The sequence below is a fragment of the Engystomops pustulosus genome, chromosome 2, assembly GCF_040894005.1.
Source record: "Engystomops pustulosus chromosome 2, aEngPut4.maternal, whole genome shotgun sequence".
Classification (NCBI taxonomy): Eukaryota; Metazoa; Chordata; class Amphibia; order Anura; family Leptodactylidae; genus Engystomops; species Engystomops pustulosus.
In genome coordinates this window covers 211,078,110-211,104,892 of record NC_092412.1, presented here as the reverse complement: position 1 = coordinate 211,104,892, position 26,783 = coordinate 211,078,110, and the positions used below count along the sequence as shown (strand labels likewise).

Here is a 26,783-nt window from a genome sequence, read left to right as displayed (position 1 = left end):
CTGCTCTTCTCACTGCTCATTTCCCCCACCTTGTCAACGACAGTATCAGCTCTATCCAGATAAGCTAATAACCCTTAGTGCTCACACAGCACAGGCTATAGACTTCATTTAACTGGTTTACTTATGATTTTTACCATTTATTACATGTTCCCTGCTCCTTCATGTGATGGAAGCTACCTGTCTGTCACCATATACATCTTGTATCTGCACTGTGCAGTGTTCACTGGATTTATTTGTTGGAAACTAAATGGATTTAATGCTAAATTACTTTGAGAGAGAACACAAAGCATCATGGGATCTGTGGACAAGCTAACTAGCCTCAGCTTGAGGGCATAGGCTGACAGACACTAGTCTCCACCTACTTCACCTCTTTTTGTCAAACACTTTCACAACAGAAAATGCCAGAACTTTAGAAAGAAAAGGACGAGCAGCACAAAGTAGGCATATAATAATTTGGTAAAATCACTATAACTTTACAGTTACGCTTAAAACCTTTTTGCTGCAGTGTCAAAGTGGCCATCACCGTGACTGTGGTAATTTTCTTATGTTTGTTATCATGACCTCCTTCCTTCTAATATGAACTTTAAAATTTATGGTAATACAGTTACCAGAACCATTACAGGCTGCAGCTTCTCAGTCTGTTACACTGTGCTGCTGTGAAACTTGTGCTGCAGTGAGATTATATAAAGAGGGGGGGGGGCATTAGGGAGCAGATGGGAGGGGGATACAGTTTAGCAGCCTGTGAAGCTGCAGCACAGAGGGGCTCTTGTAATAGCCTCTGGGGCTTACAGATAACCCCTATGGATAACAAATAAGAAGATTACCACAGTCACGGTGCCTGGATCTGCGTGTAATTGTCCCTAGTTTATCATGATTGATTTTTCTAGTATATTTCCTTTATGTGTTATATAAAAAATTGTGATATATAACAGATTTTTTATGTTCCATTTTTGCATGTACATCACAACCAGCATTGAGGGAAACCAATTGGCTAACCTATGTAATGTTGGATTGTGGGAGGAAAGCAGAATGCTTGGAGGTAGCCCAAGAAAGAAGAGTGAGAACACCTGATAAAAATCCACAAAGAAAATAAACCAAAAATAGCTAGTTCAGGGATAATATAGACATGTTTATTTTTTTGGTTTTAGAAAATGGGCTACTCTCTACAAGAGGTTGCTACATGTAAGGACAGCATATATATTTTTTTATGTAAAAAACTGCAAATAATGCAAAAACAATAACACTAACAACATAATCATTAAGTATGTGCCTGGATGAGGTTCAATAACAGGAAATTAATGAGCTATTTATGTGATTTCATAATACATCCTATAAAGCAGCTCTGTATGTGGTACATTAATTCGGATAGAATTAGAAGAATGTGTGGGAGAAAGAGAACTGTATGTGCCAGGTTACGTTACTTCTGTCCTCATCAGACCTAGGAAACATTTCTATAAAACACATATTTTTGGAACGATACTGTAAGCACACACTGTTGCGTTTTCCAGGATACACATCTGTTGACTCATATCATAAAAAGGTATCTGTCAGCGTTTTTAAGCTTTTTGGCTCTGCTTAAATATTCAATGTTCAAAACATTAAAATGTGCATGCAGTTGGCATAAATAGAGGCAAAACAACTATTTCTTCTCTACTAAAACTCATTGTCCATGCAATGCCAAAAAAGTAACAGCCAGAGGTAAGAAACAGCAAGAAATTGCCAGAGGTAAGAGGTCTGTAATAATAAAATAATTATAAAAATAAATATTTATATAATTAAGCCAAAAACTGTGTGCATATGTCTCTGAAAATCTACATGAAGATATTATATCTTTGTGTTTGAGTTTTAAAGGGATATTACACTTATGGACATTTATCAGCTATCCACAGGTGAGCACTGCATATTCCTACATACCCTAGTCCACCATACTGTTACAAATTATAGTTGCCCATTACTTTATTCAACTCCTCTCCATTCATAATTTCATCTGAGGGAGTGCCTGGCCTGATAAAGATCTCACATGTAGGTGCTTCTTGTGGTCATAAAGGACCCAGGATTAGAGAATGGGGCGTCACCAGCAAAGGAGACATATAATCCAAGCATCTCAGATCTGGACAGTCCCCGATTTTGGGGTCTGCCAGGTGACGGGAGATATGTGCTGGGATGCAGCGCTATGTGAGTCCTCACCATTACAAATATGAGGTTCCCTGCATTACCAGTGAGCCTGTGACAACGCTGTGTGTGGCAGAGGCCGAGGAAGGTTAAAATTCCATTTTTATTACTATTGGTGTTATCATTATTTTTATTATGCAGCTTTGAAGGAAAGCACAAAGTGAGCAGGAACAGGGAGAGGGGACAGTGTGAATGGGAGCAGGGTGGGGGCCACAATGTGAGTCAGAGCTGCTACAGAGGGGAGAACAGTGTGAGGAGGAGAAGGGAGAGGGCAAAATGTGAAGAGGAGCAGGGTGGGGGCCACAATGTGAGGATAAACAGCTAAGTAGGGGAGCACAATGTGAGGAGGAGCGGGGGAGGGGCAATATGACAGAAAGCAGGGTGGAGGCCACAGAGAGGAGTTGCAGGGAGGGGTGGCAATTTGAATAGTTGCAGGGAGGGGGCATCAATGTGAAGGGGGAAGCTAGGGAGGGAAGCACACTAAGAGGAGGGGAGGACAATGTGAAGGGAAGCAGGGAGGTGGACTGCAATGTTAGCTGAAGCACAGAGAGGGTAACAATATAAAGGGGAGCAGAGAGGCGGGAACACTGTAAGGGGGGGCAGAGAGGTGGGAACACTGTAAGGGGGAGCAGAGAGGTGGAAACACTGTAAGGGGGAGCAGAGAGGAAAGGCCACAATGTGAGCGGGAAGGGGGAATTATACAGGGTGGGAACATTTTAAAGTGTCTGTGGACCAGAAGAAAGGTGGCATTGCAAATGTTGGGGTGTCACAAAAAAGGGGCATTATATAGTGTGGGGCCATCAAGGTGAGTATTATACTGTTTGGGAACTATAGGGGGTCAGATAAGGGAAGTGCGATGGGCATGACTTAGAGCAAAACAAAATTTCCCTCTGTCCAGCACAAACTTGTGAGGTGTGCTGGGGAGCATACATCTAGTAATGAGTTAAATTTGGCTTTATTGCATTGGACAGCATTGGACATAAACCCAATTTTATTCACAGCAAAAATCTAAATTTCCCAGGGATCCTGAATCTTTTATGAGATAGGATAAGGATCAAGTCCCTTCTATGACCTCTGAGACCCCAGGCAGCTAATCAGCTTCAGCCATCTTTTGGTTTATCGTTTTGGGGATTCCAGCATATTTGGTTTTCTTGAAATATCTGCATTTTTCTCCTCATAAACATAGCTTATATTTTCATACACATATATCTTTCCATACCATTAATTTCTTGTCCTCTTGGAAAAAAGAATCCACAAACATCTTTCCCACCGCGTAAGGGAGAGCATTCTCAATATAATTTACACATCTGTCCCAGCGTGCAGCCAAAGAATTTGTACCTAAAAGAACCTGTAAAATAAAAAATCTCATAAAGCTGCAAAATATCATCAAGTTGAAGAGACGGTGACAAGGAATATATCAAGAGGATCTTTATGCTAGAATGTAAATACAAGATAGCAAAAACCTATTTGATAAGTGTTTGCACATGAGATTTACCCTAATGTTTTAAAGATATTTGCCTACTTTAACGAAGTGACTTCAGAGAAAAAAAATACATTTTTGTTCATAATGGTGAAACATAACAAGTGATTCCCTAGTTAACTCCCTGATAGTCGGCTTCCCCAGTGGAGAAGACACTACTATAGCATATAAATGGGTATTTCCATCTTGAGCATTTAGGGCAAGTCCATGGGATATTAAAGAAGTACCTTAATAATAGGAGTCCAGTCTCTGAGACTCCTATCTGCTAGAACAATAGGGGGTCTAATAACTATTAAAGTCAATAAACAGATGGCAGCACAGAACATTTTCCATAGATTTTACTAGTAAATGCAGCAAATTGAGGCCACTGGACTGAACATACAACGAATGGTCACATGATAATATTATTTTTACTAAAATGCTACATGTTTTAGAACATTGAAGTAGGAGGATTTCATATCGGTCTATAGACCGGAGTATGGTTTATACATATGGTTACTAATTTTTCAACACAAATTTTATAAATCATGAATACATGTAATATAGAAAAAAGCTTGTTCCTTAATTCCTTACGTCCCTTTCTTCTACCCCTTGATGTCTGAACTCCTTTCTTCAGACTGTCACCTCACTGAAATATCAGAATACAGCTCCCTATTTGGAAAAGGATCTGAGTGATATAGAAGCTGAGACATTGGTGAAGTCATGGCACTGCAGATAACAGTAAGTTTTATAAGGCCCCGCAAGTGTATTATTGACATCAATAATGCTCACAGGATCTTAATGATATCCTAGATGGTACTTCTGCTCTTCTGAGTATAAACATGAGTGGAAACTGGGCCGTTTTGGTTGGTTGACACTAAGTGTGGGGGGGTGACATCACTCCTCGCCATTTTCCATTGGAAATGAAGGTCTTGCCACCATGCGGGCAGTGGCGCCATGACCATGCACAATAAAAGTCTATGGAAGCCATGTGCTCGCCGCTGATTGTGCAGCCAGATCATGGCCAAAATCTAAAATCATTGTATGCATGAGCCCTAGGTGAGCGTTGGAGAGTAAATTCTCCTGTTTTCTTCACATACAGTAAATAGGAGCTATGACAGCAGATAGTCTGTACCCACTAGCTCATGGAGTACTGAGAGTTAGAGATAGACCATGTAGACTGAAAAATGTAGAATTTATTGTACAGAAAAATTGTTATTATAAGCCCACATGATAGGTGATACAGAAAGGTCATCTGAAGGCTTGGGTATGCAACTAGGATACCTTTATATGACGATGATACTAATAATTCCTTAAAAGGATGTCCAACAACATATTAAAGTACATCACCCCTGCAACAGCCATTTTTATATTAGCTTCTTAGTAAATTATCACTTAGATGTATGATACTGACAAAAGGCTCATTGAGTTATGTCTTGCCCTCAAGTCTCTTAGTTTAGAAAAGAAGGAGATTTTTAAAAGTATCGAAATAAACTTTTTAGTTTAGAAACTTTTTAGAAGATTATTACAATTTACACAGCTAATACATTCTGAATACACAAACAGATGGAGAAAGTGCAGTTTCTTACCCGTATATATTCTAGTTGTCTGTATTGAAACCTTCTACTAAGATTTGAAATTCTTGAATACACAAATTTCCATATTAGGTAGTTTGCAATAGTCCTAAGAAAATCAAAAGGAGTTTATTTATACCTGATGAATCAGTCAAATCATTGGCTAAAATATATTAAAACTGGTGCACTGTGCATTCGTTTTTTAAAAGATTTCTTTGTGCAATTTTTAATAGTGGCGCACGTTCTCAGTTGATCAGGTCAGTTTTCAGGATGTGCACACAGTTTCACCTATTTTTCTGTTAGTGCACGTAACTTAAAAATGTAACTTAAAAATTGTGTCGCAAGCCATGCACTTACATACACCGGGAAGAAGATGGTGATCTCCGCCGGACCTGAGCAGGGAAGCGACACATTCAGGAAATGGGGCACGCGATCTTCTTGAATCATGGCACAGTGCCTTATCGTCGGACAATGCACTTTCGGGATCTCCTCCGCCAGGGTAAGTAAATGTGCCCCATAGTGTGTACAGAAAGTATACAGACCCCTTTAAATGTTTCAATCTATATATTTATTGTATGACTAGCTTTGCTTGAAAATAACTATTGCCTTATATGTTCTTTTGTACTTTATCTTGTACACAGTTACCATAGATCAGAACAATTTGTTGGCTCTTTCTGCACACAAAGGCTTAGCTGCACAGAGCGGCAATGTGTGCAGAGAACGACTAGGAATCTTATTAGGTGGATAAGATGGACTGATATAATTTTTCTAGATTAAAAGCTTAAATGTCCTAAAAATAGACTAGGATTTTACTTAGGTATACGAAAAAAAAAGAAAAACTAGGATTGAAAAATTGGCTAATACATAAAAAAATCATGAGGTTGATAAAGCTGTAAAAAACCTACAAGTTAGGGTATCTAACCACAGAAACCCTTTAAGATCTCAACTGTACTGCTGCTAATTGCACCTAATAATAGGGAATGTTGTGACACTGAAATAAAGTAAGTTAGATAGGAATATATTATCATTAAATGTATTAGCATCTAGTACAGTGATGGCTAACCTATGGCACTGGTGCCAGAGGTGGCACTCAGAGCCCTTTCAGTGGGCACTCAGGCCATCACCAGAGATGACTCCAGGTATCTTCCTGCAGTCCCAGACAGCTCAGGACTTGCTGTGCACAGAGATATTTTAAAGTGACAGCTCTACCTGGGACTATTTTCTGCTTTATTGGTGTCCTCAGGGGCTGGTATCAATGAAAACTGTGACAGAGAAGGGAGTATAAATCACAAATTAAATTTTTGTGTTAGCACTTTTCGGTAAATAAGTAGGTCTTTGTTGTAGTTTGGGCACTCGGTCTCTAAAAGGTTTGCCATCACTGATCTAGTATATTGCGTTACACAGCATCAAGTTTCTGCATAGCCTTGGCCTAGTAGGGCGGCCATACGTTGGTGCCGGGGAGAGGAGGAGGGGGGGGGGGAATGCTGCTCACCTCTGTCCCTCTCCATAGTGATATATTGCGTACGCCGCTGTATTCTGGGTAAAGATAGGACATGTTCTATATTTCTCCCTGCTATGGAACGGTACCGTGCCACACTTTTGCGACACCGAACCGCTCCCGTACTGCGCTGTGCGCCCATTGCCGTCTATGGGGGATGTATATACGCTGTATATATGTCAACCGTAGTATACACGTCCCCAATACGGCAGTGTAAATGTAGACTTTGGGTCAAGTCTACAACAAAATGAAAACAGCTAAAAAGTCTGAATAAATCTGCCACATGTTGTATTGTTTATGGATCCATTGTGGACTTGTACAATGTGAAGTGTGTCCATATATTGACATTTTTATTGGTTCTGCAAACCACTCATAGAAAACGACAAAGGCTACATTTACATGAATGCGAGCTACTCTCAGGAAGTATACCAGTGATGTAACTGTCCATATAAGAAAATACCCTGAACATAGGTCACTCCTCCTCTCGCTTTCAGAAGGAGGGGAAGAACAGGGCGATGTATCCTGTTTATATAAATAAATTCAGCAGGGTACATCCTAGCCCTCCATTGTAGGGATCATTCAGGAATCTGTCTACATATCCTTAAAATGTGATAGGAATGTAGCCAGATAGGTAAATTTCTAAAAGTTATTGGACAAAGAAGGTCAGCAAAACAGGGAGGTTTACATTGATGTGAGCCTGTCATTCCATTAGTAATTCAAGCTTGTGATAGAAGCTAAGAGCCCATGAACCACATGTGGTGTAAATTTGGGGATATTCGTAAATTTAAAAAAAAAAAAAAAAGTAACTCCACATCCATTAATCACATAGGCGCTGTGTACTGCTCTCCTGTCCTATAGTAACTTTCGATTATTCAATCTTATCCGTCTCTGCACCATAAATCAACAGGAAGATACGTCACATTTTTCTCACTCGCTATCACTAGATAAATGACACATAAAAAACAACACAAATAGGTGTCATTAATTTTCATTAATTCTAACAGCATAGAGGGCGGTATAGAAGAGCGTGCAGATTCGTCATAGCCCTTACTTTCTCTGACACAGGAAGAAAACTGACTACATGAAATATCTGTTTGGATTCTCTCCAGTCTCATCGGATGTGAGAAGGTGCATGTCTAAAAATAGAAATCGTTTATTTCCAGAATTACTCGGTAAACACTATGTTTAACTGTGAAAATATGTTTACGGCAGCAGCATGAGCTCACAGAAAAAAGGATCCGGGGTAAGAGGCAGCAGTCTGTGATATTTTATTGTGCCTCATCCCCTGGATGGCCGCAGAAACATACATTGTTAAAGGAAATAATTCAACTCTTCACAGGAATTCCTTTAATCCTAAATGAAATGTCTTGCTCTGCTGTGAAACGCGTCAAGCTGACATGTGATGAGATTGTGGATTTCTATTAATCTCCAGCAACTGCTAAGTGTCCTATATCCAGCGCCTCTTAGAGCTGTCACCAATCATAAATTGTTCACGGGAAGTACGGCAGGTTTGTGCTTACAAAAATGGGTTTTATTTTACTCCTTATTTTATTACTATTTAATGGTTTATATTCCTCAAGAATAAAAAGGAATCTTATTATGAGTCAACAGCAGTTTGCCCTGCACTAGTATAATAAATAGTATCTCATTGCTAAGATACTAAGTTTTATTGGAAGAAAGTAATAATACGGAAAATCAGAATACTGGCTATTGAAGGTATCAGAGGAGTGAAATTACAAGGTCCCACCAAAATTAGAAAAATAGGTCATACTAGGCAATTACATATAGTATTTTAATTGGTAGATCATAGACCTAACATATAACCTCACATATGTGGATTTTGATTCTGATAAATATTTATAGAAATGTATATTATTAGCATTTACATCAACAACTACAAGATGGAAGGACAGCTGGCTAGATAATGGGTGCCTTAAAACTCAATTCAAATACACTATTTTTACCCCCAAAGAATGCCAAGGCTGAGCAATGGAAGATTCTGACAAAAGCAGGGAATGTTGGAATAAAATTATAGGCAGATTCCGACCAGTTTTTCCACCAGAAAGTTTGCATATTAAAACTAATGTAATATTAGAAGGACACAGATAAGTGCACGAACTATTGAGATATATGAAATGTAGTACAATTTTTTTAAAAAGTCAAATAAGATTTTAAAACTTCTCTATGAAAATACCGGTACACTTTAAACAACATTTAGTTTTGGGTTGAAATCAGTGTAAATTTGTGGTCATTCAGATTACTGTTCTCTTTGTGGCAATTTTAAGTAGCCCTTACTTTGAAAAAAAGGGGAAAATTTATCATGCACTAAAATGCTCTGTCCCAGAGAATTCTGTAGGATCCTGGCACAAACTATGGTAAATATGCCAATCTGGGGCACCCCTGTCCACTTGGCATGTAAGGGTGGACAAAATTGCAATTCCTGCCCATGCATACACGGCATGATAAATGCTCCCCTCTGAGTATAAACAGTTAACTTGTATGCAGAAGGATTACAGAAATGAACTGAATTGAGGGCTCTGACCAATCAGATTGAGAATAGCTCAGTTAACTAAGTGACATCAACTAAAAATGGAATAAACTAATGTGACACTAATTAAATTTTTCATCACTGAGGCAAATCAGACATTGTTGCTGGGGAAAGGTACAGAGACTTTGTACTGATGGACACAGTTGGAACCTTGGTGGGATAGAAAGACAGTTTCCTAGAGTCATCCTTCTGAACTCTCCATAGGCTAGGGAAGCCAGAATCCATATTTGGGTAAGATTTCCCAGACCTGGATAAGAGGGTGCAACCATGTTCTGCCAGCCAAAGAGCCACAGAAGTAGGCAGATGGATTCCAGTGTCGGCAGATAGGATCACATGGACAACTCTAGAAAGTCATCTGTCTATTCTTGCTGAATAGGGAGAATGGAAACTTACCTTTTGTCTTCATTCTCTAACACTTGAAACAGATCTTTAAAATACTGAGGCACTCTGACTATGACTTCTTCTGAAGAGTCTATATCTTTCAGTTCAGGATGCATCTTGAAATCAATGACTTTCTTCAAGTAGGTTAACCAGTCAAACTGTAAAAATATAGGCACCATAATTAAATGGTCATACAACAACTTTAAAAAAAAGGATTTTTTCAGAAACTCATAAGGGATGAACAGTTTTTATATAAACCATTTCTCTGAGTTTGCTTCACTATGCCACATTCTCCAGCAGGTTAAAATCTTTTATAAAATATAAGAATGGGTTAAAAAATATTTATCTCACCAATCTCTCACCACTCAAAGCCTGATGATTTGCTGGTCTCGCAGGAAGAAGCTCTTAGTTTACTATTGAGTGAGGGTGGTCATCAAAAGTAAAAACCAAAAGTAAACTCATGAAGAGTTACCTTTTCAGCCATCTGAATCCTTTTGGAAAAAGTACTAGCCAAACAATGACTGTAAATTTTCCAGAATTTCTCTGGGGGTCAAAAAAGAGACCACTTCCTCCTACATCCCATGATACTTGTTGACCGAAGCAGGTCATGTTACCCAGCAGAACTTCCTGTGGGGCTGAGGTGCCGAAGACAGATATACCCGAGTTTCAAGTAAATGGGGGTGGAGATTTTTGGGAATCCCTGCCCCGGCTTCATAGGGCTTTCCAGAATTACTGGTAAACCACTTTCTGTCTAATCAGACAACATTGGTTTATATATAAAGCTAAATCTCCTTAACAAAGGAGATCACAAAGAAGATATGCTTCTTCCTCTATCTCTTTCGCAAGGTTCACAAGTTTCCATAACTCCTTTTGTTAAAAAAGAGTAAATATATATATTGATCTCAAGACAAGATTGAACACAGCATACTTTAGAAAAAGTATAAATGCTTTGTTTTTGAATAAGGGTTAATATCAGCAAAAAATGATCACAGCTTGTATATTTTAACAAAAAAAAGTAAAAGTAAAAGAGAGAATATTATTTCAAGCTGAAATCCAGTGATCCAAGTCTGGAAGAGCTAGGACAAATATAAATAAACAAATCCCATGTACAAGGCAACACAATAAGATAATTCATGATTAATAACAACATAAAATAAACACTACACTCTCTCTAAATATCCATAAAATGTTCCAGCACAATCCACGATAAAATAAATACATCTTCTTTATTTAATTAATCTTAAATAAAACTGGGCCTATATATTTCAGGTCTGTATAATCCATAGCCATGACCAAGGTTAGTACAGACCTGAAACGTGCAGGCACAGTCCCGGGATTGCTTTTAAGATGAATTTAATATAGAAGATTTACTTTATTGTGTATGGGATGATAGTAGACTGTTCTTCTATTGTATGGATATTCTTACTTTTCTTGGAACCAGTGGAGGTTCCCTTTGCACCACCCAGGCGTATTGCCAATCAACTTTGCATGGGTGCGTAGATAAAGGTAGATAGTAGTGTGTATTTTTTCTACATTCAAAAATAAATAAATAAATATATAAATATATATATATATATATATATATATATATATATATATATATATATATATATAATCAATAAAAACCAATACACTAAGTTTCACACCTGTGGGATTAAAGTACTCAGCTCTGAGATGTTCATCTTGTTATACATAGATTCGCTTGTTCTATTGTCGTGGGGTACAATAATCTGAAAGATAAAAAGGTAAAATACTTGAAATCTAAATTCAGAAACAAATATTGTCTTGTTTTCAGTTTTTCAGTTTTTACTATTCTAGCATCCTTACTTGCATTTTGTGGCATGAAGTACAGGATATAATCATTGGAAGAGTACCTCACCTTTCAACAAACTGTGCAGTAATCAATTATCCAGTAAGAACAATAGGCATAACATGTTTCTGGTCAATATGTGATTTTTGTCTCTGTCTATGAATTTGCAGTTCACTTAAAGCTGTTGGGTAGATACCTAGCTGTTTCCTGTTTCCCTCATTATTCTCCTTAGAGCTTTTATGCATATTTCATCTCAGTGCACTTTTGTCTGTCTTGCTAGCAAGACAGAATTGAGTAGAGATTTCGGGGTGAAAAGCATATAGGGAATAAAGGAAGGAAGATCATGAGAAGTGGACAAAGTAAGTGGACAGTGGAGCGTGTTCCTCTGATAAGATATATTACAAAGCCTTTTGTGTTCACTTGAGCTAATGACTTATGCAAGGTTTGTTGAAAAGTCGGTGACTATTTAACATACTAGTGGAAAATATAGCAAGCAGAACTAGCCTGTAATCTAAATCTAGATAGAAGTGCAATGGCCCTGGTAAATATAGAATATAACATTTTCTGATTATAATAATAGTGCACACACTATTCTTTATAAAGGTATACTAAGATTATGGAAAGATTCCTTTCTATGTATTCTTGTTATGTTAGGACATCCATATACAATCACTTATCAAATAAATTAGGACATCATTTAATGCTAAAGTTTTCCCATATAGATGAAATTATTTGGCTATAAGTACCAGGGCTCATGAGTTATAACAGTCATACACTGCATTTAAATCAGGATCCATTGACTTACAGAGGGAATTGTTGTTGCTGTAAAACCCATATAATACATTAGTATATTTTCTACATGACCTTGAAGATTAATGGCGACATTTGAATCACCAAGACATGTTGTTATTTTAAAACAATATTTATGTTCGTAATGATAAAATGCAATTATAAGTTTTTTCTAATTTGTTTGTACATGGAAGGGGCAATAAATTAGGTATAAATTGCTATATTAAGCATTACTTGATATTTCCATTGTCACACTGTGAACATTGAATGCTATGAAAATCAATGGGAGCGACTCAGGTCTGATCTTATCGGGAACAGCCAAATAACATCATCTGTTAGTGATTTGTTATTTCAATGCTATTGTTCCCCGCAATAAATGTTGTTTATTGAGCAATAGGGGACCTACCCTGTTACTGGTAATGGTCTGTTGGAGACATTGGCAGGCTATGTGGCATCCAATCTCTATCAACAGATATTGAAAACTATTGTTTCAAGGTTATCCTTAGTTCATAAAAATTGTATTCAATGCAATCATGAAAATATAATCCATATATTTAGGATGTCCACGTTGTGTTCAATTCGGAAAGTCGGTGTAGACACAAGCCATGTGAATAAAACTACAGAAACTATGGAGACAGTATATGACCAGAGAAATAATTTTGGGACTTTTTCTCATTGTATAGTAGTCACTAACGTGATGTAAAAATTAACTAAATGATTAAGGTCACATAATAGATAATCATATGGTTGTCCCACCAAAGATCTATCAACAAGGTCTTTGAGCCTAATTCAGCATCAGGTACAACAATATACCGTAATCATGTAAGTAATGGAATCATTGAAAGTCACAGGTCACTTCTGATCATGATGGGTAGAGATAAGTGAACCAAGTTGGGAAGTTATATCCTTTATCGGTTCCTTCATCATCAGGTGAAGCCACCAGTTTGGGACCATAACACATTGCAACTTCACCCTGGTCCATGCAACTAAATCTTCAGGGCCAGTGGAGACCCACAAATTTACATTTACTTTCTAGACAGTAGGGATCCAAGACTAGGACTGTAAACCAAACTTACAGCAAAACTCATGTATCACACTTTAATCCAGGAGACCATGGAGCACCATATTTTTCGCTTCAATAATTATGATACGAACATGGCCACAAATGGGCAACATCATTATTGAAAATATTTCTCTGTCCACCTAGAATTTAGCAAAAGCAGGGCATAATATTATAGATGTGCCCTTCCTTAACTTGCCTTTTGGTGGTTCATGTCTAGATATATATCAATAATATTGTTCTGTAATATGATATCCCAATTGAATGTATTAATTTGGCTTAATGGGAAGTTTCAATCCTTAACCAAATTAAGCATGTTTTGGGTGAGGATTGGCTTTCTCGTCACTTACCTCCGTCTAAGACAGTCATTATAATCCACCACAGTCATAACATCCATAATACCATTGCAGTGTGAATATTCGGATTTGAAAATGCGCTATTACATTTGGAAATGCATCATTTTGTCTTATCTTAACTAATTACATGTGGAGCTGTGATTTCAACATGATTTTCTCCTGGAGCATGAAAGTTCTGGGTAATTGGGAATTACTTTTACAACCATAAGCAGAACATAAGAACGCACTTACAGGCATATAATGTATGATTTAATTTCTGTGACGGAGGAGATACACTTAGCCCAATCCATTTTTCCTGAATGACCTCTAAGTAATGTCTTTTTCCTGTGTCCTCAGCAGAATAGCTTTTCACATTGAATCAGCATCTTCTACAATGCGTCTTAATGACTTTTAGAACTAGTTAATGAAATATGGAAGAAAGGTTCTGGGGTATTTGGGGAATTATTATTTTTTTAACAAGATTTGCAATTTTTATGTGAATTATGACATTTCCAATTGGGTAACATGGCAATCAGTGGAATGGTAATGGGTGGCAAAGTGGCTCAGTGGATAAAAATACCGTTTTGCAGCAAATCAATTCTGCAGATTGTATGATCTGTGCTTGCAGGGGTTTTTTCCTACGATTTCTCCAAACTATTTTCATAATGACTGAATTGGTGTCACTTATGCATCTGTAACATTGGGTCCTTCATGATCTTCAGAAAAGAGGTTTTTTTTACCCACCATTGGAATAAAGAAAGATTTGTAGATGCATATTTCTTCTACATACCAGGCCTGAGACTTCTGAATATAGAAAGTCGCTGTACGCACTTGTTTTGATCAGTTCCCATGAGATTCAATATACCAGCAGTGACCATGCACATCAGTCTCTCCATGTAAACCATGGGAGCACAGACCCCATTCTTCAAATCGATAAACTACGATTGTGGGGGAACCATCAGGAAAACATAGTGATCACAAAGATGGATTCATCATAAAATAACAGTTCTGGGTAATCTTTTTTTTATAAACATATGTGTATGTAGTTTCTGTAATTTCTACTAGCGAAGTGACATGTTAAAGCTCAAATTCCTCCATATATAATGAATTGTCATCAAGACAAATTATCTTACATTTTATGCCCAAAATAAGTCTGGGGATTTAATAAGTCTATACTAAGATACTAATAGATAGATAGATAGATAGATAGATAGATAGATAGATAGATAGATAGATAAAAAGATAGTATTAACTAAACATTACTGGTTCTTACCTGAGCGATTTTCGTTTCCAGATCAATCAATGCTTTCATATCAGATTCTGCTCGAGTCTTATTGGCACCAAGAAGAACTGAGATGTCAACCATGAAGTTATATAAAGCCTCTCTGTACTGTAGAAGAAAGTAAAGAGAATTACACTGTGAAATAAAATCTTGAAAATAACTTGCTCTGCTATTTCTGTCTCTTTAGACAGTTTATAAAACTAAGAATAGTTGAATAGGTTGAATGATTTTCCGCTTTTACCTAGCGTAGTTCTTGAACAAATATCTCTCATTTGCTTTTAATATTGTAATAAAACTTGGAGTTAAATTGCCTACAAAAAAGTTTGTAATAGATCTGCCTAAACATCATATGCATAAGATTTAAGTTGGCTGAATTGGCTATTCAGTTTTTTGACTCTATACTCAGTATATTTTAGATTCCTAGGATTATTTCGATCTATTTTTTATTTACAGGGAAAGATAATCACTTTTCTTTCCAATAATATTTCAAGCTTCTCATGCGAAGAATCTTTGTCTATATCAGATAAAATGGATAAATCTGATCAGAGAAGACTAAAAGCTGTACTGTTAGGAAATTAGATAATGGGGGCAGGGATGGAAAATGTGTTTTGAGGTAGTGCTTCCTGGTGTCTCCTTATGTGGAGATGTGCCTGTGGACCCTGTTAGGTACCATGGCTTTGGTTTCAAAGCCATGTTCTTATCTACAAAAGCTAAAAACTGGCAGAAAAATAGAAGTAACCAGATATATGAGCCAGCCTCTCCTGTGTGCTTACCTCAGTACCGTACAATTCTTTTTTGTTTGATAGTATTGACTAAGGCATAAAACACTTTTATCTTTTTTTTTTTTGCCTAGCCTATTTGTCAGCTACATGGGCGATGTGAATGACTCATGCTAAGCTACAATGAAGAGATGCAATCAGATAAAACTACTGGTGATTTATGCAATCACGAGGTTCTACCGTTACCACTGATTACAATGACTGGAAGTGAAGACCGCGTCAGCTAACATTAATCTCTACCGCTATCAAATGAACCACATTTCAAATGGCAGACAAATTGCGCTATATACAGTGATAAGATTTCTATTTTTCTTCAACCTGGAATGCCTCATTGTTTGTGCTGCGGCTCACGCTTTCAAACTCATTTAAAGAAAAAGATTCACACAATAGGCTTCAACCTAAATGTGACTCACAGGGGATTGCAAATATGATAGCCTGATTTATCGGCTTTTCCAGAGCAAATGTTGCAGTCTTTACCTTGTATAGTAAAATATTGGTGTAATAGTGAACCTACTAGAGTATAGAGACATACATAATAGAAACCTTTGTTACATAGTAATATGTGAAGATAAAAAAGCAAGGCATTTCCTTGTGCTGCCAGCAGAAAAATTTTGGCCATCCTTGAACATAACTAATATCTACTGCAGTCCACTTCATGACTGCTTGTGACCTCTGTCAGGTCTGCAAAACTAGGCAATAAAACAGGCCTATAGAATATAATGGAAATCTGACAAGTATCTGATATCAATGGGGACTTTAACATTTGGTGTCTCAATTGTTTCCTTCTGGTTAGCAGAGGAGAGAATCTTTGCAAAATAATGAAATGTTCAAACTTATGCTTTGCATTTAATGCTTGAATAGAAGTAAGGAAAATAGTGGCACATCCTCTTAAAACCTATCAGATTTAATTCATCATTCATTGAAAACATCATACAGTGTTTGGGCTAAACCCTACCCATTTCAAGCATATACCTGCTCTTAGTAATGCCATGGAAAAACTTTAGCACGGTAAAATATTTAAAAGAACAACCAGCCAATCACAGAAGGAAAAGGGGAGGATGTGTATATACATACATAATAAACCACGTCATACAGGTGAGTACAACGTTGTATTAACGCAATAACACACACACACCTCCCAATACAAGCAAGATACAACTTTGATACAGATGGAAAATATATGCAATTTAAGTACTATGTAGCATAAGATCACTTAGATTGGACAAATACACTCACCGGCCACTTTATTAGGTACACCATGCTAGTAACGGGTTGGACCCCCTTTTGCCTTCAGAACTGCCTCAATTCTTCATGGCATAGATTCAACAAGGTGCTGGAAGCATTCCTCAGAGATTTTGGTCCATATTGACATGATGGCATCACACAGTTGCAGATTTGTCGGCTGCACATCCATGATGCGAATCTCCCGTTCCACCACATCCCAAAGATGCTCTATTGGATTGAGATCTGGTGACTGTGGAGGCCATTTGAGTACAGTGATCTCATTGTCATGTTCAAAAAAACCAGTCTGAGATGATTCCAGCTTTATGACATGGCGCATTATCCTGCTGAAAGTAGCCATCAGATGTTGGGTACATTGTGGTCATAAAGGGATGGACATGGTCAGCAACAATACTCAGGTAGGCTGTGGCATTGCATCGATGCTCAATTGGTACCAAGGGGCCCAAAGAGTGCCAAGAAAATATTCCCCACACCATGACACCACCACCACCAGCCTGAACCGTTGATACATGGATCCATGCTTTCATGTTGTTGATGCCAAATTCTGACCCTACAATCCGAATGTCGCAGCAGAAATCGAGACTCATCAGACCAGGCAACGTTTTTCCAATCTCCGACTGTCCAATTTCGATGAGCTTGTGCAAATTGTAGCCTCAGTTTTCTGTTCTTAGCTGAAAGGAGTGGCACCCGGTGTGGTCTTCTGCTGCTGTAGCCCATCTGCCTCAAAGTTCGACGTACTGTGCGTTCAGAGATGCTCTTCTTGGTTGTAACGGGTGGCGATTTGAGTCACTGTTGCCTTTCTATCAGCTTGAACCAGTCTGCCCATTCTCCTTTGACCTCTGACATCAACAAGGCATTTCCGCCCACAGAACTGCCACTCACTGGATGCTTTTTCTTTTCCGGACCATTCTCTGTAAACCCTAGAGATGGTTGTGCGTGAAAATTCCAGTACATCAGCAGTTTCTGAAATACTCAGACCAGCCCTTCTGGCACCAACTACCATGCCACGTTCAAAGGCACTCAAATCACCTTTCTTCCCCATACTGATGCTCGGTTTGAACTGCAGGAGATTTTCTTGACCATGGAGTTGCCGCCATGTGATTGGGTGATTAGAAATTAAGTGTTAACGAGCAGTTGGACAGGTGTACCTAATAAAGTGGCCGGTGAGTGTATATCAAAAGTTAGAAAAAGGCGAAGAAACAGATGTAGATGTCACGGCCTAAACAAAATAAAGATCGGAACGAATTTCCATAGTATATTAGATATTAAATATGCATTATAATAATTATATCAGTAAAAGAATGAAACATCCAATCTAAGGTTTAAACTTAAGGGGGATCTGGTAGCTAGCTGGAAAATTCAGTATACTTCTCTCTGCCGTAGCGATCTACACCGATCACCTCCCCTCTTAGGTCTATAAATATTTTCAATAACAAAGAAACGAAAGGAAGAAACGTCTCCCCAATGTACACTTGAAAAATGCCTGGAGGTACCTGACATGCTCTGTTCTGAACTCTTAGTAGAATCTCTTAAATGTTCAGCAATCCTGGTTTTTCATTTTTTAGTGGTACATCCCACATAGTAGATTTTGAAAAGATTTAATTACCACATATGTGGTATCACAATTAATAAAGGATTTAATGGGGTATGTCCTAGAATTATCAGAAGAAGTAAAGGAAAGAGACTTTTTTGCATAAGTACAGACATTGCACCTTGACGTACCACAGCGATAAAAGCCCTTAGTGTCCAACCAGGTATTATTGTCATGGGAATGACTCTCAAAAAAGCTGGCAAGTTATTCTTAAAAATTTGTATGATATGGTCATACTCAAGACTAAAATTAGTAGTGAAAATATATATTTTTTAAAAATATCTTGTTTCCCAGGCATCACATTCAATAAAGAAGTTTGGTAAATTTTGCTAGCTGTAGTAAAAGCCCTTTCTATAGACCACCCAGGGTACAGATGTCCACATCTGTAGTCCAGACAGATTCGCTTGTGCACTCCCATGTGTGTTCGGAACACACGTTAATCGACTCCACAAGCCAGTAGTAGATTGGGCCTCTAAGTCAATGGAAAGGTGAGATACAAGAACCCTCTCTTTCTCTGCATTTAATAACAGGATAGATACTCTATATTGTATATGAGAAGAAGCTTCTTAGAACCGTCAAAAAGGCAGCGCTCACACGTTTTGGTCGAATTGTGGTTTGAATTAGAATGGAGAGGGGGTTTTATCGATCGCATATGTATTTCAACTGACAAATAAGAAGTTGGTAATGAGCACCATGCGGCAGATTTATCAAGCTGTCTGAAAGTCAGAATATTCCTAGTAGCCCATGGCAACCAATCAGAGCTCCCCTTTAAAATATTCATGTGCACTGGTAAAATGAAAGGTGAGCGGTAATTGGTTGCCATGGGCAACTAGGGATATTCTTACTTTCAGACAGCTTGATAAATCTGCCCCCATGTGTTTTGCATTGTTTACATGCAAAACACATGGTGCTCTTTACCAATCACATGTGTTTCATTTGAAACACATATGTGATTAATATGTGGAGCTAAGGCAGTTTGTATTTGGTGCTTGTGTTTTTTTAGACTGATATTTTCCATTGTGGCGCACAGCCTTAATATATATGGTATACAGTAAGAAGAACAAATGAGCATTAGAAATAACAAACCTTGAAGGGATTCAAAAGTTGCTAGACTTGCTTTTTGTTGGTCTAATTATGTGCCAAAAATTGCACAAAAAATTGTTGCGAGACTAGAAGTGCATGAAAAGTATTGGGATTCAAAAGCTGCAACCAAATTGAGCAACATAAAATGGAGGTTCTGGGATTGCCCAACGCCCTGGGCTGTATTGTATCACAGGAGAAAGCCTTGAGTTCGAGTTGGCAAACTCTTTGTTGGGGTGAAGGCCTGGGTACCCACAGAAAGGGCTCCGAGTGCCACCTCTGGCACCCGTGCCATAGGTTCGCCACCGCTGACCTAGAAGTAGAGAAGTAATGACTGAGCCCTCAAATTTCAAGAAAGGGTTAGCGGCAGTGGGGTGAAAACAAAGGGTGCAACAATAGTGTAGTTCATTTGGTGAATAGTGGCCTATGACAAATTTGACTCCCTCCTGTCTACACATAACATAAACATAAAAGTGCTTTGTATGAAAAGGCACAGATATGCCCGGCAGAGGTCCACGTTATGGGTCAAAACACGTCGCCTTTGTCAACAATAAACTGTACTTGCGTGTAATATTTAATAATTGGGTTCCATGGCTACAGTTACAGCTTAAGGCACTAGTCAGAGCACATAGTCAAATGCTTCTGGCTCCCTGTGTGTCCTGTGTTTATGCTAAGCTGAACAGTCCATTTTTCTGTCAATTTTTCAGCTTATTTCTCCTGTAGTGAGCAGTTTTCTGAATAATTTCTCAAGTCTGTATATAGCAGAAATACAGGAGTATAAAGATTAACACTTTTCATACCCAAAGAAAAATGTAATTTTAATATTTCAGCTGTGTGAGGAGATTAGACCAGAACTGTCTGTAAATAATTAGAGACTTTCAGGTTCCTTTATCTCTCAGCTGTCAGTGGATACAGGACAGAGAGCTGATTTACACAAATGACTTAAATAAAGAAAAAATGTAGACAGAAAAGAAGGACATAGGGATAGATATTACAAAGCATATTACAAAGTTTACTGCTGTAATTTGCTCTATTGTTTTAGTTAAAAGTTATGTTAGGCTTTAACTTGTTTTCATTTTACCAGTTAAGATACTACAGTTCTTGCACCCTTTTTTCCCTGATTTAGGGCTTAGGTGCTTAGACAGAACTATAAATCTAGAGCGAGTGCAATTTAACATGGTTTAGCTGTATAGTAGATTGCTGCATACTAGTTGGATACAAGTAAATGTAAGAAAATGTAAGAAAATGTGTTTGTCTTGGTATTTTAATATTGCATTTTATTTTTGCTAAATGTATACCAATATACATAACTACGTTGACATACAAAAACCCTGAAGAATTCAGAAAGACAAAAGATCCTAGATGAAATCATGTGCAATGTGTCTGCAGTATTGTTTCAAGGCTCAAAGAAATCAAATCAGTTCATTTGGTGCTAAACAGACCAGAAAGGGTTGATGGGACTTGTGCTTGTGAGAGACGGAGTGACCTTGCATTGTGTTTTTGATAGGATATAAAGCTAGATCAATAACTGGCATCAATAGAATCAGCACTGAGGGGAGCTCATCTAAGTCAATGCCAGCAGATTTCACACCACAGCACTACACCACATACTGTGACAAGCGAAAGCTGATTTTGGAAATCGTGACATGAACGTTTCTAATTATACAGTAAATAAACAAATACAATGCCATAGACTGCATGAAAAGCCATGGACGGTAAAACAGAGGGATGAAAGAAACAGCCGTTGTATGATACTTTCATTACAGAGAGGCCATAAAGTGTTAGGTTTACTCTATAAAAGATTGGGTTACTGCCAGGGGCGTAACTAGGGGAGGTAGGGCCCCATAGCAGGATTCTAAATTGGGACCATTTCCCACTCAAAAAATATACATATTTGTATACTCACACATGCAAGTTGCAATCGCACATTTCAACACTCATGTCCACACATACAGAGCAAATACACACATACATACAGTGCTATATACAAATGTACACACATACAGTAAATACACACAACATACAACTTAAACACATATAGCATATACACATCACAGATACAGCATTCCTTCATTCTTTCACGTGTCAGATCGAATGCCAGGCCCCCTGACACTGCAGGCCCCATAGCAGCTGCTATGGCTGCTACCACTGTAGTTATGCCAATGGTTACTGCATCATCAACTAATAATTGTGCACAGCGGCAATACCTAGAGGCACTTAGCTTTAACAGTCATAACATTGCTCTGTACCAGAGCAATTTACTAAGACTCAATTTTATACACCAGTCCAATATTTAGATACTTGGAATATTTTTTCACCAGTCTTATGCCAGACTAGTATTTCATACACACAAGCTACATTTGTTAAGAGCTTTTCTAATAAACTTGGTGGGGCATATTTATCAGGACCTCTGCGCACCGCCAGTGGCGCAGAGGCCCTGAAATAATCGCAAATGCTAGCTTATTGCTAGCTTTTGCGATTATTATCCCCAATCCGCCACCTTCACACCAGTGGGGCGTGAAGGGGCATGAAGGGGGGGGGGGCGCGGCCAGCCGAGCGGGGGGCGCGGCCAGCTGAGCGGGGGGCGCGGTCGGACGGGAGTGGGCCAGTGCGGGGCGTTACTGTCCCCGCACCTGCGCACTTGCTGCTGCTGGCAACTTTTCATAAGTGAAAAGGGCCTTGCGTAGGTTAAGGGCTACGCTGCTGGCAGCCCGATACATCAAGAGGCAGAAGCCTCTTGATGTATCGGGTTGAGAATTTGCAGCGGCGGGGCACTGGTTACCATGACTTTAAGTGTGTTAACTCATTTAGTTATCACAAAAAAAATTGCGGTTCCTTGTATTCAATAGTAAAAGATGAATAATTACTATAAGTGGCTCAAAAGTTGGTGTAGGAAGGAGGGTTTTGGGTTCATGGAGAACTGGGCTGACTTTTCTGTCGGCTACAGGCTCTACGGTAGGGATGGGCTGCAACTCAATGGGGAGGATGCAGCTGTTTTGGGGGAAAAATGGCTAGAAGGTTGGAGGAGTGTTTAAACTAGAGACCTCGGGGGAGAGCAACTACACTTGTGCAGGGCAAATAGACAGTGTACATAGAGAGCTGGGAAGAGTCATAGTCCATGGGGGAGGAAAGGGGGCTGGAATGAGATTCGGGAATAAGAACAAAATGAATAGGGATAGGGAAAACCATATAAAGTGTATGTACACAAATGCCAGAAGCCTCACAAACAAAAAGGAGGAACTGGAACTCTTGACGTTGCAGCGAAAATATGATATAGTGGGTATCAGCGAGACATGGCTGGACAGTAGCTATGACTGGGCTGTTACTATAGATGGTTATAGTCTTTTTAGAAAGGATTGTATAAATATAAAAAGTGGGAGGGGTTTGTTTATATGTGAAATCTTGCCTCAAGCACGTCATGCGAAATGACATCAGTAACGCAAATGCAAATGTGGAGTCCCTATGGGTGGAGATGAGGGGAGGGAAAAAGAATAATAAAATATTACTAGGGGTTTGTTATAAGGCTCCAAATAGAATGGAGGCAGCAGAGGAAATGCTGATAAGTGAAATGGATGCGGCTTCAAAGCAAGGTGAAGTACTTATCATGGGAGACTTCAATTACCCAGATATTGACTGAGGGGCAGAAACCTGCAGGTCCTTCAAAGGCAGCAGGTTCTTGTCAACAACAAAAGACAATTACCTGTCGCAACTAGTCCTGGAGCCAACAAGAGGGGGGGGGGGCACTGCTGGACCTTATCCTTACCAACAGACCTGATAGGGTATCAAAACTACAGGTTGGGGAGAACCTGGGTAATAGTGATCATAATATCATTGATTTTGAGAAGGGGCAACCAACACTCTAAACTTCAAGAGGGCAAATTTTCAGCAACCAAGGGAAGACCTTAAAGGCATACTCTGGGATAATGTTCTCAAAGACAAAAGCCCCCCCCCCCAATATATTCTGAAAAAGTCCTGTGAGAAACACATACCTTATGGGAAAAAGCCAATGTGGCTAACTAGTCTTGTAAGGAAAGCAATAAGCGAGAAAGATAAGGCGTTTAAGGTGCTAAAACATGAAAGTAGTGATGAGGCATTACAGGATTATAGAGAGAAAAATAAATCCTGTAAAAAGCAGATAAAGGCCGCAAAAATAGAGACTGAGAGAAATATTGCCAGGGAGAGCAAAATAAATCCCAAATTTATTTATTTCAAGAATATTAATGATAAGAAACTAAAAACAGAGAGTGTGGATCCCCTTAGAAATAACATGGGGGTCATGGTGGAAGATAAGATTATCTAAGATAGATAAATCACTGGGGCCAGATGGCATACACCCCCGGGTTCTCCATGAACTATGTACTGTGATAGACAGACCGTTATTTTTAATATTTGAAGATTCACTGAGGACTAGTTATGTTCCACAGGACTGGTGCTTAGCAAATGTGGTACCAATATACAAAAAAGGATCAAAAAGCGTTCCTGGAAACTACAGACCCGTGAGTCTAACTTCTGTGGTGGGGAAAATATTTGAGGTGTTTGTTAGAGATGCTGTCCTCGAGTATCTGACTGTGCATAACCTTCTAACCCAGCGTCAGCATGGGTTTATGAGAGATCGGTCCTGTCAGACTAATCTGATTGGTTTGTACGAGGACGTAAGCTCAAGACTGGATCTGGCGGACGCTGTGGATGTTGTATATCTGGACTTTTCAAAGGCATTTCACACCGTGCCACATAAAAGGTTGGTATATAAAATGAGACCGCTGGGAATAGGGGAAAATCTGTGTATCTGGGTAAGTAATTGGCTTAGTGATAGAAAACAGAGGGTCGTCATTAATGGCACATTCTCAGATTGGGTTGACGTTAACAGTGGAGTGCCACAGGGGTCAGTATTGGGGCCACTTCTTTTTAATATTTTTATTAATGACCTTGTAGTGGGTTTACACATTCAAGTTTCAATATTTGCAGATGATACTAAGCTGTGTAAAGTAAATACTGAGGTCGATAGTTTAGCATTACAGAGGGTTTTGTGGAAGCTTGAGGAGTGGGCAGAGAAATGGTTGATGAGGTTTAATGTAGATAAATGTAAAGTTATGCACTTGGGCCTTGGAAACAAAAAGTATAATTATGTTCTAAACAGTCAATTACTTGGTAAAACTGGAGCTGAAAAGGACTTGGGGGTATTGGTGGATGGTAAACTTAATTTCAGTGACCAGAGCCAGGCAGCTGCTGCTAAAGCAAATAAAATTATGAGATGTATCAGGAGAGGAATAGATTCTCATGATAAAGACATAGTTTTGCCCTTATACAAATCCCTGGTCAGACCACACATGGAATATTGTGTACAGTTTTGGGCACCAGTGTATAAAAAGGACATAGTAGAGCCGAAACGGGTGCAGAGGAGAGCAACCAGGATTACTAGGGGAATGGGGGGATTACACTGACATATTACAAAATTTGGGATTATTCAGTTTAGAAAAAAGACGACTGAGGGGAGACCTCATTACAATGTACAAATACCTGAACAGACAGTACAAGGATCTCTCCAAAGATCTTTTTATACCTAGGCCTGTGAACAGAACAAGGGGACATCCTCTACGCCTAGAGGAGAGGGGATTTTACTATCAACATAGACAAAGGTTCTTTACTGTACGAGCAGTGAGACTATGGAACTCTCTGCCGCAGGAGGTTGTTATGGCAGACTCTATGTACATGTTCAAGAAAGGCCTGGATGCCTTTCTGGAGAGAAAAAATATCACGGGTTATGGGGATAAAACATTTATTTAATTTTTAAAGGTTGGACTTGATAGAATTGTGTCTTTTTCCAGCCTTATATACTATGATACTATGATACCTGATGAGGAATAATGTAAAATCTCTTTGGAATGTCAACAGTTTAACCCAGGAACAGGTACAGCGCTGCATCACAATCACTAAAATAGACAAATCACCAGGCCCAGATAGTATACACCCCCGGGTACTGCATGAAGACCGACCTTAATTTTTAATATTTGAAAATTCCTTGAGGACTAATTCTGTTCTACAGGATTGGCGCATAGCAAATGTAGTGTCAGTATATACAAAAAAAGGATCAAAAAGCGATCCTGTAAACTACAGACCTGAGAGTCTAACTTCTGTTGTGGGGAAAATATGTGAGGGGTTTGTTAGAGATGCTATCCTGGAGTATCTCACTGTACATAACCTTGTAACCCAGCATCAGCATGGGGGATCGATCCTGTCAGACCAATCCGATTGTATTCTATGAGAACTTAAGTTCCGGACTGGACCTGGGGGAGGCTATGGATGTTGTATATCTGGACTTTTCCAAGGCATTTGACACAGTGCCACATAAAAGGTGAGGACATAAAATGAGACTGCTGGGACTAGGGGAAAACCTTTGTATTTGGGTAAGTAATTGGCTTAGTGATAGAAAACAGAGGGTCGCCATTAATGGCACATTCTCCGATTGGTTTAATGTTACCAGTGGAGTGCCACAGGGCTCTGTATTGGGGCCACTTCTTTTTAATATTTTTATTAATGACCTTGTAGTGGGTTTACACAGTCAATTTTCAATATTTGCAGATGATACTAAGCTGTGTAAAGTAATTAATACTGAGGCTGACAGCATAGCACCACAGAGGGAATTGTGGAAGCTGGAGAAATGGGTGGAGAAATGGCTGATGAGGTTTAATGTAGATAAATGTACACCATCGATCATGATGGTACAGTGGGACTAGAATACAACGACATATTACAAAATGTGTGGTTATTCAGTTTAGAAAAAGATGGTTGAGGGGAGACCTCATTACAATGTACAAATACCTAAGTGGGCAGTACAAGGATCTCTCCAAAGATCCTTTTATACCTAGGACTGTGACTAGGACAAGGGGCCATCCTCTATGTCTAGAGGAGAGGTGATTCTGCCATCACCATAGACAGGGGGCTTCCTCTACGCCTAGTGCAGAGGCGGTTCTACCATCACCATAGACAAATGTTCTTTACTATAAGAGCAGTGAGACTATGGAACTCTCTTCCGCTGGAGGTTGTTATGGCCGACTCTTTGTACATGTTCAAGAGAGGCCTAGATGACTTTCTGGAGAGCAAAAATATCACGGGTTAAGTAGAAAAAAATGTTTGTTTAATTCTTAAAGGTTGGACCAGCCTTATATACTTTGATACCCTCTAC

At 38.8% G+C, this 26,783-nt stretch overlaps 1 protein-coding gene and 1 long non-coding RNA gene across 2 annotated transcripts in view; one reads left to right on the top strand and one right to left on the bottom strand.

Annotated features, from left to right (window-relative positions):
* Positions 1 to 26,783, top strand: part of LOC140119201 (uncharacterized) — a 183,961-nt gene that overhangs the window by 116,010 nt on the left and 41,168 nt on the right. The gene's annotated exons all lie outside the window — the stretch shown is intronic.
* Positions 1 to 26,783, bottom strand: part of PHEX (phosphate regulating endopeptidase X-linked) — a 128,441-nt gene that overhangs the window by 60,561 nt on the left and 41,097 nt on the right. The window contains exons 7-11 of the mRNA XM_072137987.1: positions 14,900 to 15,016; positions 11,279 to 11,362; positions 9,645 to 9,790; positions 5,221 to 5,314; positions 3,392 to 3,520 (exon numbers count right to left, since the gene is read on the bottom strand). Of these exons, the coding sequence (XP_071994088.1) occupies positions 3,392 to 3,520; positions 5,221 to 5,314; positions 9,645 to 9,790; positions 11,279 to 11,362; positions 14,900 to 15,016 (570 nt within the window). The remainder of the gene's footprint in view (positions 1 to 3,391; positions 3,521 to 5,220; positions 5,315 to 9,644; positions 9,791 to 11,278; positions 11,363 to 14,899; positions 15,017 to 26,783) is intronic.